At 32.7% G+C, this 13,841-nt stretch overlaps 1 protein-coding gene across 2 annotated transcripts in view; it reads left to right on the top strand.

The window, feature by feature from the left end:
* DPP10 (dipeptidyl peptidase like 10) overlaps positions 1 to 13,841 on the top strand; it is a 681,887-nt gene that overhangs the window by 515,007 nt on the left and 153,039 nt on the right. For both annotated transcript variants that reach the window (XM_007456345.1, XM_007456346.1), the window contains exons 6-7: positions 1,094 to 1,146; positions 1,247 to 1,328. In XM_007456345.1, coding sequence (XP_007456407.1) covers positions 1,094 to 1,146; positions 1,247 to 1,328 — 135 coding nt within the window. The remainder of the gene's footprint in view (positions 1 to 1,093; positions 1,147 to 1,246; positions 1,329 to 13,841) is intronic.

Raw genomic sequence — 13,841 nt, forward strand, 5'->3', positions numbered from 1 at the left:
CCCTAACCTGTCTTTTGCAATTTTCCTCATTCCTCTGTATTCTACTATTCCACCATCTTTAATTAGTAAGAACAAAAATATAGGGATATCTTTGCATCATCCACTATGTTCCTTAATGTCACCCCATCATGGATGCTGTGATCCTTGGGAAGATGCCCTTTAAAAAGAAACAAGGCTCTTTATAAGATGGCACTAAGGTCTCTTGAAGATACATACTTGCAACCAACTATTTAACATATAATTTTCAACTATTTCTATCAAGTGATTGGGGTGTTACCCCATTTTATCTCCACAAACACTTTAAGCTGCAAGAGTTTTTCCCCATCAGAATCATTACTCAACAAATATTGATTGCATGTTGCATGCAAACATGACACCATATAAGGTAATGTGGAGGATGCAAAGGTAATACGCACCTGGACCTGACAACATTTTAGTGGGAAAAAGAAACAAGTACTTAAAATATTTATCTAACTTACGTTACAGGGTGAGAATTGTCCTAAGAGTTGAAAGTAAACTGTGAGACTGATTTCTATTGAAGGCTATGCAGAGGCTATAATGGAAGGAGGGGAAATTTTCACCTGAGTGAGGGTAAGGATGTCCTAAAAAAAAAGAAAAAAAAGAGAGAGAGAGAGAGAGATTCTCAGGTTACTCGGGATATACAGAAGGAATTTGTTTAAGGTATTTGAAGTATAGACTAGGTGAAAAGAAGTAGTGGATGTTAAGGGTGGGAAAACGTGTAGGACCCAAAATACCAAAACCCTTGAATATCATTGAAGTGGTTTGAACTTTATTTTATAGGCAGTGAGGAATCACTGAATATTTTAAACAAGTTAGCAAAATATTCAGAATCATACTAAATATAGAGTGGATTGAGTAAGGAATGGGATTGATGGTAGAAAGAAGGATTAGGAGGTTATTACAGTGAGGCTCAGAAAGGGTAATAAACTCCAGAACTAGAATATTTCACATTTTGAATTCTCTCTAAAACCAATTTTAGATTTCCTGGATTTTATCAAAAACATATATACCCATTAAGATGGAGCCTTTATTCCAAACTAGGGTCTATAACGCTGCTTTTTTTTTTTTTCAGATTTTTCATTATTCGTATACTGCTTCATATGTGATTTACAATATACACACTAGGTAAGTTCTTTGATTTTCTGGTTTCCATGAGCAACTGTCCAACTAAATTGTTGGTGTAGGTGTTAATTTGTTCATGTAAAAATATTTACCTTTTTTCAAGGGAAGTTTGGGAGTTAAATCCTCCAGAAGTAGAGGATTCCATCTTGCAGTACGCGGCCTGGGGCGTCCAAGGGCAGCAGCTGGTAAGCACAGGCACTGGTATGCACTGAGTACTGTCAGCCAGGGCCCTATGGAAAATGCTTACAGAAGCCACTCGTAAAAATTGTCCTATTATACTGGATGATTTTAATTTACCTTAATATCTTTTATCTAGTATTTTAATTTAAGAATTTATCAAATGGTACCAGTATAATGTTATCAACTAATTAAAAAGAAAAAAGTTTATAATGTGTGATTAAACTGCTAGTTAATAATGAAACCCAGGAGAGATCCAAGAATACTAAGGCCTAGTTCTGTAAAATTTCTGTTACATAATGTTTTATTTATTCTTAAAGCAATGTTCATGGCAAAAATTTAAGATGGAAGTCTACACTTGACAATGTTCTCTTAAGACTTTTTTCTCATATATTTTGGAATTATCACAAACTCAAAAAGAGAATGATTGATGTATAAAAGCAGTTTGAGCTTCACAATATTCTTGTGTCTCATGGGTGCCTGAATATAGACTTTAAGGGAAAATTGCTCAGGAAGTTGTATTGCTTGTTGTATGGCTTGAGCATGTTCAGAAGTACTACACATGGCCAAATTGATTTCTAAATTGTTTGTGTGTTTGTATGCTTACTAGCAACAATGTGAGAATCCCCTTTGTTCCATATCCTCAGGAACACCTAGTTTTTCCAGACTATTATTTGTTAATAATGACATTATTGCTTCTTCCATTCCAATTTTTCTGCTTTCTAATTTATTAAATTCTTCTTGCACTAGCTACCCTATTAGTGTGCCTAGTTATGGTGAGGTAGTTTCTTTTTTTGTAGGAAGATTTTTAAAAATGTATTCTATTATGATTGTAACAGTAAGGTTTAGATTTATTTTTGAATAAGTTTTGGTAATTTATGCATTTCTAAAAGTCCATTTCACCTAAATTTTCAAATTTTTAGCATAATATTTTTATAACTTCTTAGTGTTCTTTTAATCTTAGCATATGTTGCTGTATTTTTTCTTGTTTCCTAATATTATTTATAAGTATTTTATTTTCATGATCAACTTTGGTTGATATTTATAAATTTCACATTTGTCTTCTCAAAAAGCCAAATTTTAAATTTATTTGATCCTTCCTAGTATAATGTTAGTGTTCTCTTTTTCTTTTCCAATAAAACATGGAAGGCTATAGAATTTTCTTTAAATGTTGCTTAATCTTCATCCAACAATTTGTTAGTAATATTTTTAATAGTATTTAGTTAGAATATTTAAAAATACTTATTGCATATTCTTATTTCAGGTGTGTTATTTTGATGTTTGTTTTTAAATTTACAAAAGTGTGAAATTGGTTTTGAAACTAATTTGTAAAGTTCAAAAACAGATCTTTGTAACAGTCACTTAGAAAATGATGACTTGATTAATGGCTTAATATAAACTTTTATAAATGTTTTCCCTGCGATATGTACAGTGTTTTATATGTGCCTATTGGGTCTATCTTAATACATAATTATGTTTTACATAATACATAAGTTAAAGTTAAATAAGTTAAAGTACATAAGACTTTAACTCCTTAGTAGTGATGGTGGATATATGGTCTTTTTCTTTAGTGTTCTGTAGGTTTTACATTATATAATTTGAACTATGCTTTTAAGAATGAGGGGGGTTAAATGTTAAATACGTCTTTTAGTAAATTGAAATTCTTCATATTCTTATCAATATGTTCCTCTTATTTGCCTTTAGTAATTCTGATCAACCAACCCTAACCTTTAACAGAAGTTAGAATCCTCTAGTTTTGTTTGTTTGCCTGTATTTACTTAGAATTGCTGCTTCAGTAACAGCTGAGTAGGTTGAGGTATGTTTTCTAATTTCCCATGACCATCATTTCATTATGATAATTTAGGAAATATAAATATTTTCCTTAACAAAGTGCATATTATTAGTTTTATTCCATTTTATAAATCTAAGAAATACTTTGTTAAGCTAATTGGTGAAACAGATATTTCACATCACAATAAAGCTGTGGAATAATGTACTATAACTAAACAATGCATCTTTTCATTAAAAAACTTCTGGACCCTGAAATATTCTGGACGTGAATATACCTGAGATAGAGTCTCGGCCAGTGGTTGGTTATGTGACTTTGACCAAATCATTTTTCCTCTCGGCACCTCATTTTCATCAGTAGTAAAATGAAAGCATATGGCTGTGCTTTTTGACCTCCCTCATATTACATTCTATATAATTCTAAATATTATATTCTATATTTAACTGGGATTATTTAAACCTTAAAGGTTTACCAATAACATTGAGAGAAACATATACAAAGTTGCCAGACATTAGACCTGAAGCTTCTTGAACATCTTTATGGTTACATTTTATAAAGAAATCCTGTATAACACAGTGTATTCACTGCCTTATCCACACTAAATGGTTGAATAATTGATTAAATTATTATGAAGAAAACAAGTCAGTAATTTAAAATGAAAATATATTGCAGTGGTTCAAATACCATAGATTATAGACAGTATATTTGCATTTATCCTGTGTCTATTTTAGACATTTAAGACAATGTGTTTAATATACCTATGTAGGGCTGTCTTTAGATCCATTCCATTATGATATTCCTGAAGAGTGGCAGCAGAAGCTGCATAAGATATGCTAGATATGAAGATGCAGGTCTGATTCAGAGAAGTCAAGGATCAGTGTATTGATGCACAGTGGTGAGTGGGCGCCAGGAAGTGGGCAGGCGCTGTAGTCCTACTGCTTCACTCTGCTGCTGTCAACAAGAGAGCTCGTCCATTAGGCCAGAGGCATTCTAAACACACAAAATGTTAGAACACAGAAACCCAAAATAACTTCATGTTCGTGTCACTGGAGAGTCCTTAGGAAAAATGTATAAAACTCTGATTAGTTTTAAATGACTCTTTTTCTCCAAGCCTGAGAGCAACCTACATCTGTGCCAAAATAAGTTTTATACCCTAAAGGAAATAGTATTAGTTGTATGCAATTTCTTTAATGATTCCTATTTGTTATTGATTCCTTATTCTTTAATATATTTGAGAAAATCATAAGAATACTAAAAATTTACAAAAATCATAGATGGGGGTCATTTTGCAGGTGATTGAATCCTCATCCATTACTTACTAGCTGTTGATTTTGAGACTATTACTTAATCTCTACATGACTTAGTTTTCTTATCTTTAAAATGGTAACAATAACAATGCTTTACTAATAATGCTATTCTGGTATTTAATGTATAAATACAAAGCATTTTGAAAAGTATCTAGCATATAGTATTTTAGAGGTGTTAATTTTTACTGTTTTAAAAAGATTTTAAAAAATGTGTCACTTGAATTTTAACTTCTTCAGGAATTTTGGTGTTACTAGTTTTTTTGAGAAATAAGCCTAAGTTCTTTGTAATGGCATTTTCCAAAGTCATTTGGGAAAATTTTGGGATAAGTTCCATTCTTGTTGAGGTTATTTTTTGTGCAAGTAAACATAAATTCAATATAATTAAAGGGCGTATCTCTGCAAATGGCTAACGGTCCATTTCATGTGAATATGACAGGCTTTGTCACTATTTGAAGCCATCAGCAAAAGTCAGTGATATGATTATACCAGAGATGAGCCACTGCAATACTTTAGTTTTGCATTAAATTAATCAGAGTCCTGTAGTGTTTATAAACTAAGAACAATTGATTTTTTTCATCCTTAATTCTCACTCCCTAGTTTTATTTGATGTAAAATAAGTCTTTGGCTATAGAGAAGAAAGGTAAGAGATTGGGCATAATTTATAGATAAAGAGGGTCTGAGTTAGAATTCAAAGGATGGAGAATTTTTTAGTAACACTAGGTGTAGGGGAAAACAGTTTGGTTGTGGCCAACTTTGTGGGAAAAAAACCCGACACAATACAGCATGTATTATTTAGAGAAGGCAGTGAGTAGACCACTTCAGCTGTAGCAAATGTTTTATAAAAAGAAATGGTGGATACTGAAGCAGGAAGGAATATATTAGTCATTCAATTGAAAATAATGCTGGTTTAAGAGGGCGTAGCCTTTTTCTTTCCAAAATAACTTCATCTTATAAAAGTTAAAATCACTCATTGTAGAACATTTGAAAAGTCATAATTATATTAATTCATGTAGATTCATATATAAAAGTTAAATATACCTTATCTATAATTTTACTGTAAGAATTGAAAGCTTCTAAAAATCAGATGAAGTCTGAGCATAAGAAGGAAAAAATATTTCATTGATTAAAATATACTCTCTAGAATCAGAAAAAACTCAATTCAAGCTCAGATTCTGTTTTCTGTGACTTATGGAAGGTTGAAAGCTTTAAGCTTAAACTTGCTCATTTTAAAAATGAAAGAAAATCATAACTACTCCCAGTTTTGCTTGAGGTTTAAATGAGATAAGTAATGTGCACAAGTCAAGATTTTCCAGTGAACAGTATTAATAGTGTATATAGCTATATATGTATATGTGTATTCAGAGAGAGATAGATTGAGAACCTGCCTCAAACAATTATGGGTGCAGTCTGGCTGGCTGGAAACTCTGATAAGATTTAATATCAGTCTTGAGCTGCAGTCCTGAGGCCTTCAACTCATTGGATAAAGACCAACCACATTATTGCTTACTTAAAATGAACTGATTGTAAATGTTAATCATATCTGCAAACTGCTTTCACAGCCAGACTAGTATTTGACCAAACAGTCAGGCACCATAACTCAGCCAAATTTACACATAAAATTAGCTATCACAGCATAGTAAGCACTCAATAAATGATAGCTATTAATTTGATTCCCACTTGTCCTTTCATGTAATAACATAATTAATTCAGAATTTCATCATCTTTCCCCTAAAAATTTTTGCAGCTTATTTTCTAATGTCCCTTCTTCAATTGCTAGCCATTCTAATTCACACCTGCAGAGATATGGTTAACAATGCAGATCCTTAGCAGCTCCCACAAGGTTATGAAATGTCACTTAGATGCCACACAATGTCATTGATGTGACACACAAGATGTGACTAAGGTGTCACATCATCTGACTCCTGACACTTCATCACAGAACACAGCACAGATGTTTTTCTACCTGGACCAAACTCTGTAATTTCCAGAAGGTGACACAGGGCTGCTTTGTGCTCCGAGTGATTCCCCTTTCTATACCCATTGTTTTCTTTTCGTCAGAACTCTTTGTCAAATACTTTCCCTCTTCTTCTCTGGTAATTTTTCCCCAGCATTTCTACATCTAAGTGAATTGCTTACTTCTCAAGATTCTAATATTGTTCTATTTTATTTCAAATTTTTACAGTATTTTATATTATTTATTTACATTGCTGTCTTCCACCACTGACCTATAGTCTTTTCCAGAGCAGACAGAAGAAAGAATATGCTAAATGTCCCTCTCTTCTCTCTCTCTTTCTCTCTGTCTCCTTTTATCTCTCTCTCTCTCTCCCTGCCTCTGTCTTCCCCTCATCTTCCTCCCCCTTCCTTCTTCGTAAAATTCATCTTAGCACAAGGCAAAATGTAGATTTAATAAGAAATTAATGAAAGGCTAACAGTTGTTTCCATGGATAATGGGATGCCAAAGAAGGTTTTGAGGATGGCATAATATGAAAAGAAATCATTCCTGAAAAGACAGGTCTGGCAGGAAAGTTTAAAATAGAGTGTAGGTAACTGAGTCCAAAGGCAGAGAGCTAGGTTTAGAGGCCATTAGTATAATCTAGAACTGATTTGATAGATAACAATATATTTAAGAGATGAACACATCAAGTTTTAAACTGAGATCTAAAATTTGCAGTCCAACAATAAAAATTGTCTTATAAATACTTATTCAAGTAAATTAAATTATGCATATATTATATGTATGTTTTTACATATTTTTGCAAATAATCTCATTTTAGACTCTTAATTTATTTAAACCACTTTATTGAGTACAAGTAAAAGATTGAGGGCTTCCCTGGTGGCACAGTGGTTGAGAGTCCGCCTGCCGATGCAGGGGACACGGGTTCGTGCCCCGGTCCGGGAAGATCCCACATGCCGCGGAGCGGCTGCACCCGTGAGCCATGGCCGCTGAGCCTGCGCGTCCGGAGCCTGTGCTCCGCAACGGGAGAGGCCACAACAGTGAGAGGCCCGCGTACCGCAAAAAAAAACAATAAACAAAAAACAAATAAAAGATTGACACATACAAAAGGCTGTACTTTGCATTGAATACATACAAAAGACTATAAAACTTGAGATGAAAATAAGTATACACCCATGAAACCATCAGCACCTTCAATGGCATAAACACATCCATCACCTCCAAAAGATGTTTACTGCCCTCTTTAATTTTTTGTGTGATAAGAACACTTAACATAAGGTAGACTCCTTCTTTGATAAATAAAATAAATATTTTATTTCAGGATAAAATAAAATCACCATACCCATTCTTCCAATGGCATAAAGCTTTAAAAATATCCAGTGTGTTACTTAATTTATCACAATTTAGGTGTTTAGAGAAATCACTTTTCTACATTTTATTATCTATATTTTTGAGGAACGTAATGTTTAGGTAATTCTCCAAATACAAATAAAATTTATCAAACTTTCCTATCACCTACATTTTTACTTACTAGAGATTTACCTTAAAATTGTATTAAAATCTTAAGTGATTAGCAATGGTTCATTGCCTCTAGGAGAGTTTTAATTTCTTTGGTGTAACTGCTTAAGTTTTCATTAAGATTTAATGAAAATTTAACTAATTAATTAGTTTCATTAATTAATGTAAACATTTTGAACAATTTTATTGACTTTTCCAGGGTGACTTTAACCCTTCTTCGTTTAAAGGCAGATGTTTAAGGTAGCATTTTTCAAACATGTTGCTGAAATCTCATGTCCCCTACTAAAAATCAATATGATTTTGCTTCATATGCCATTAAGTGTGTTTTTCTCCAGTATAAAAGTAATCATTTTAATTGTCATTAAGATGTATTCAAGAAATACATGATAAGCATTTGCAAATATAAGATATACATGTGCATACTCATACACACACTACACACACACATAGTCATATGCACACACATTCACTCCCTGCTGCTGGTGTCATGTACATTTGGAACGAAAGTCTGGGGTTTAGAGTCCTAGCATACCAACATACCAGAGGTGACATAGAAGTAAATAAAGAAAAGCAGCCATTGAGAGTCAAGGTCTATTTCAAGTCAGTTCTTCAAGGTGGTGTGTGTGGTGTGGTGCTCATTCTTAGGTAGTACATTGTTGCAGGAAAACTGCCAGAAAATTTATAGCATAACATCCTCAAGTGTTTGTTCATGATGACCTTTTCTTGTATAAATGAATTTGCACCTTTTTTAAAACTCCATTTATTTTCATTAGTGGTGATAAATGAAAAACAAGGTTACTTTTTCATTTTACCCAGGACAAAATCTAATAATTGTATTTTTAGTTCCAGGAAATAATAAAAGCAATCCTTCTTATTATATTCTAGTATTAGACACACCTAAGGTCTAATGGGTCTCACTTCAAGATTGGAATCAGGAAAATCAATATCAAGAAGCTAATATGTTTTCTATAATCAATATTTTGGCTGGGGATAACTGATGAACCATAATAGGATAACTATGTTTGGATTTAACAAATACCCTTAAACTATCTCAACCATTTTGACTGATACATTTGCATTGTATTCAGGTGTATTTTTATATTAGTATATCATGTAGGCAAATGTGACAGGAAATACATTCTCATATAAGTAAAATATGGTAACAGTATAAGTGTACATGTGTAAAGAAAAAATATGCAATTACAGTGTACAATTTAAAAGAAAATTAATTTGCCTTGCTGTGCAATGTAAATCTTAGTGTCTTGTAATTATTTAAACAGCATATTTATGACTTTTCTACCAAATTCAGATTTCCAAAAGAAATGGAAAATGAAATTACTATCCTTTATAAGCACACATTTCAGATTATTTCCCTCCAATCAAGTGTTGCTTATTTCAATGTAAGGAGAAAACTGAGCAACTTGCATACTGTTAGCTGTACTCGTATTGCTTTTAAAGGCTTTGCACAGGCCTTATCAGAAGTCACTTGGTAAGTATGTGTTGACTTGACTTTGATGATTGCCTTGGACTGTAAACAAACTCTCTGAAGGCAGGAGCTCAAATTCTGTAATTCTGATAGCATGTATAACTGTATATTGAACTATGGAGTTAGCAGGCATGGGTTTTCCATTGAAAATAATAAAAGAGAAGCTGCTTAGAGAAGATGTTGTAACCTGTGCCAGCATATGCAAATGGAAGATACTTAGACGCTGACAGTTTCTAAATGAGGCCAGCCCTGACCTAGATTTAGATCTAGAGAGTGATTAGAAATATTGCCAAGCTTTTATCTAGTAATAATAATAATATTAATAATTAAAAAGCAAGAAAAGAAAATCAATTCACTGTATGCTTTTTGAGAATGCCTTTTTCCTATGCTATGTTTGTAATGTTTTATTCAACATTTATAAAAATCAAATGGAAACCAATACTGTCATATAAAGTACCAGTTTTAATGATGGAATGTCAGAAATGTACTTATCTCTTCTCGGGGGAGGTGGTAGTCTTTATCCTGATTTAAAGTGCTTCATTTGGTTTAATCCAGCATGAAATATAAAATTTTATAGAGCTTCTATCTAGGTCTTATGAACTTGTTACTTATTACAGATATAAAAGGCACAATATCTATTCCAGGAATTCACAGAAAATAGCCTTAAAGGTGAGAATACTCACCTTTGGGAACACGTACAGCATGGACCTCACCTTGCAGGGGGAATCCTCTCTGAGGTGATGGAGCAGTTTCCTAGAGGAAGTAACCAGCAAGTTGAGTTTTGGAGTTATATACTGGTGCAAGATTTGGACCTTTATTTAAAGGCGTTCCTCTGACTGTAAGGAAGCTCTCAATATGAAAAGAAATAGAGTAGACTTGTATGCAATCACATGCTTTAATTCTTTTGTTTATACTTTTAATAACAGAAAACTATAACTATTATTTCCAAATGTGAAAAGATAATAAAGCAAACTAGAAATATAAAATGTGTTAGCAGACTTGTACTAGAAAGAATAACCATAAAAACTCACTGTAATAAACTCCCTATATTTCCCTTAACTTATATTTAAGCAATTTTGAGTTATTTAGTAATAATGAGGTAAATGCAACAGCCATATCTTTTCCCCTATTTGTTTGTTTTCCAACATAAATAGCAATTTCTGCAGCACTTCTTGTCTCATGCTGTTCCTAACATTGAATTAAATAATATATTGTGGAGTAAGAGCCAGAGAGATTCTAGGATTGCACATTTTTAAACTATAAATCTGGATCATACATAATCCAATGTACTGAATACTTTGGACAGTTCCTGCTAAGCAAACAATTTGAATGGAGAAAGAACATAGATGATGATCAGTGAAGGTTTCTAAATATTAGACTCTTTCTGTTTCATTGCAGCTAAGCTTTTGCATATCTATTATTCTTACTTTTAACCATACAGGGTTATCCTACAGTGCGGTCAAGTCATATTCCTTCAATGGTCTAAATGAAAACTTTAAAAATAAGATTATAGTAGTGTTTTATTGTAAGATGTGACCCATGCTACACAACCCCTGAGGTATAAAAATTCCAATTAGGAAAAGTTCAGTATTCTAGTGATTTACTGTTATTTAGTAAACAGCATGAAGAGAACTCTCTGAGAGAAACTGTGCTCTGCATTAATGTCAAGATTCCTTGTGTCAGAAATAACTCCAGGCATCCTTTACATGGTGTGGTAGAGGAGCTCTCCCCTTGCTCTCCTTCTTAAGAACAACAAAGAAACTGAACATTGAAAAGAAACTCTATATTTTATGATATTTTGAATCGACCACAGCCTAAACTATAGTCTCTGAGAAAAATGAAGTAATAATTCTCCAGAGCCAGGAAAAGATTGAAAGCAGATATATACTTTAGTAGATTTCAGAAACTCAGAGAAATAGACAAATTGAAAATTTTAGCTGATAATTTCAACACTTGTCTTCCGGTTAAAGATAGAACAACTATACAGAAAATCAGTGAGGATATAAAAGATTTGCTCGACACAATCAATCAACATGACATAATTGACATTTACAGAACACTATACCCAAAAATTACAGAATACAGGGCATTTTTAAGTGCTCACACTGGGTCATAAAACAAGCCTCAGTAAGTATAGAAGAATGAGAATCAAACAGAATATGTTCTTGGACCACAAAGGTATTAAATTAGAAATCAAAAATAAACATAAACTACACACACACATTCTTATTGGGCTACGAATATATCCAATAAGAAATATAGTACTATATATCTAGCAATTCTAAATATAGAATTTATCCTGTGGATATATTGCACGTAGATCCAAACACATAAAAAGAAAATTCACTTGAATGTTATTTACAATTTAAAAAGCAGAATAAAAGAATAGAAACAACTTAAGTCATCATTATGAGACTAATAAAATATATTAGGGTGCATAAGATAATAAAATATTAAAAAGCCATTAAAATTAGTATGATTCTTCTACATGTGCAGATATGCAATGCCATCCACTAATAAACGTGAATATAATTAATCAGTATGCTTTCTTTTTAAGTCATTGTAAATTTTTGAGACTTTGGTTCCTTTGGGTCTTATTTCTAAAACCAAGGTGTATTATCTTGGTAGCTCATCCAGTTTTAATCATATGGTTAATAAAACATCTATTAAACAATTCAGTTAGCATGAATTCAGTTCTGGTAACATTTATTACTCCCAAATGTGATGACCTTCAAGAATTTAGTTAGTAAAATGTAGAAAACATTTTCTATATATATAAAAAAAGTAGCCACTTGAGTTTTTAAAGAATAAGAAGTTTGTCCTTAGAATCTGCTATGTTAGTCACTAGAGAATTCTGTTGGAGTGAAATTAAAAAATGGCTGAGACATTTAAAATCTAGAAGCAGAAGATGATAAATCAAGAAATACTTGGGACAAAACTACAATAGTTATAGCACAATAACATGCAGATAAAGCTAGTCGAATGCATACATTTTTTTTTTTTTTAAATGAGGGAAATAGTGGGTTTGTTTCTTTGGAATCATGATTTTGGCCCATGGGCCCAGCCGCTCCGCGGCATGTGGGATCCTCCCAGACCGGGGCACGAACCCATGTCCCCTGCATTGGCAGGTGGACTCTCAACCACTGCGCCACCAGGGAAGCCCTAAAAATAAAGAGATTTTACAGAAGAAAAAAGTTATTTGAAAAGACTTTGAAGGAAGATCTGATTTATTTGCTCTGGATGTTTGACTTGTTGTATCAGAGAATCTAAAAGGTGAAGAAAAATAAAATAAGGGATCTGCTGGGACAGAGAAGTGTTGGCTTGGTTGGCCTAGAATGTTATGGTGACTAAATATTTGGTGGATTGTAAACGCGGTTTTTAAGAAAAATATGAAAATTTTGCTCTAAATCAATCAATTAATTCGAGTCAATCCTTGATGTTTAATTTCTCCAGATGAGTTTTATTATTGCTACTGAAGTTTGCTGACAAAAAGTTTACCCATATCTTGGAGAAGTGTTAATGCAATTTGAAAGCTGTGAAAATAATAGATCTTTAAGGATACAAATAATGATACAGTTACCAGTTAATTTTTATTTAAGGTAATAAGACTTATTTTAAATTTCATTTTTAAAAGTTTTAGAATATTTGGCCTGTAAGATCTGATTTTTTTTTTAAAGTGTGGTCAACTGTATTTAGGAAACGTTATATAATATCGTGGATTTCAGTGTTTCAAAATGAAATTAGCAAACTTTGAAGGATCCTGAATTGAAAGAAAGAGAGGGAGGGAGGGAGGGAGAAAGGAAGGAAAAGAGAGAGAGAGAGGAAGGAAGGAAGGAAGGAAGGAAGGAGGGAAGGGAGGAAGGAAGAAACTAATACTGTTTAATTCAATATTTCTTGGTTGTTTACCCCAAATCAAGGGTCAGCAAACTTTTTCTGTAAAGGGCCAGATAGTAAATATTTTTGGTTTTGCAGGACAAGAGGCAAAATCAAGAGTATTATGTAAGTTTTAATGTAACAAGGCAGAAAAACACATTGCCAGAAAATTCTGTTGAGGTAATTCAAAGTAAAATAACAATTAAGTGTAATGTTTTATAATACATATCTACCAATAAGAAGAATGAGATTATTTTTTGTGGGATAACTTTTCACCTAATTAGGATTCCATGTAAGTGTTCCCTCTCATCAAATTAATTACACATGTTGGTTTGCAAAAACCATTCTTAGTTCATGGGCCAGGCTAGATTTTGCTCATGCACCATAATTTACTGAACCCTTCCATAGACCATGAAACTTTTTTTTTCATATAATGCCTATCAGAGCTAGTATTTTTATAACTAGTGTTTTAGAATATTACTTTTCTGCATTGAGAGCCAGAGAATGGTAAAGCTGATTGTCATGAGCCTCATATGAAAAGGATTTTTTATAATGGGGTGGAAGAATTATGTTCTAAAGGAACAAAAGGGAGCA

Source organism: Lipotes vexillifer, unplaced genomic scaffold (assembly GCF_000442215.2).
Source record: "Lipotes vexillifer unplaced genomic scaffold, Lipotes_vexillifer_v1.1 scaffold3, whole genome shotgun sequence".
NCBI classification, from domain to species: Eukaryota; Metazoa; Chordata; class Mammalia; order Artiodactyla; family Lipotidae; genus Lipotes; species Lipotes vexillifer.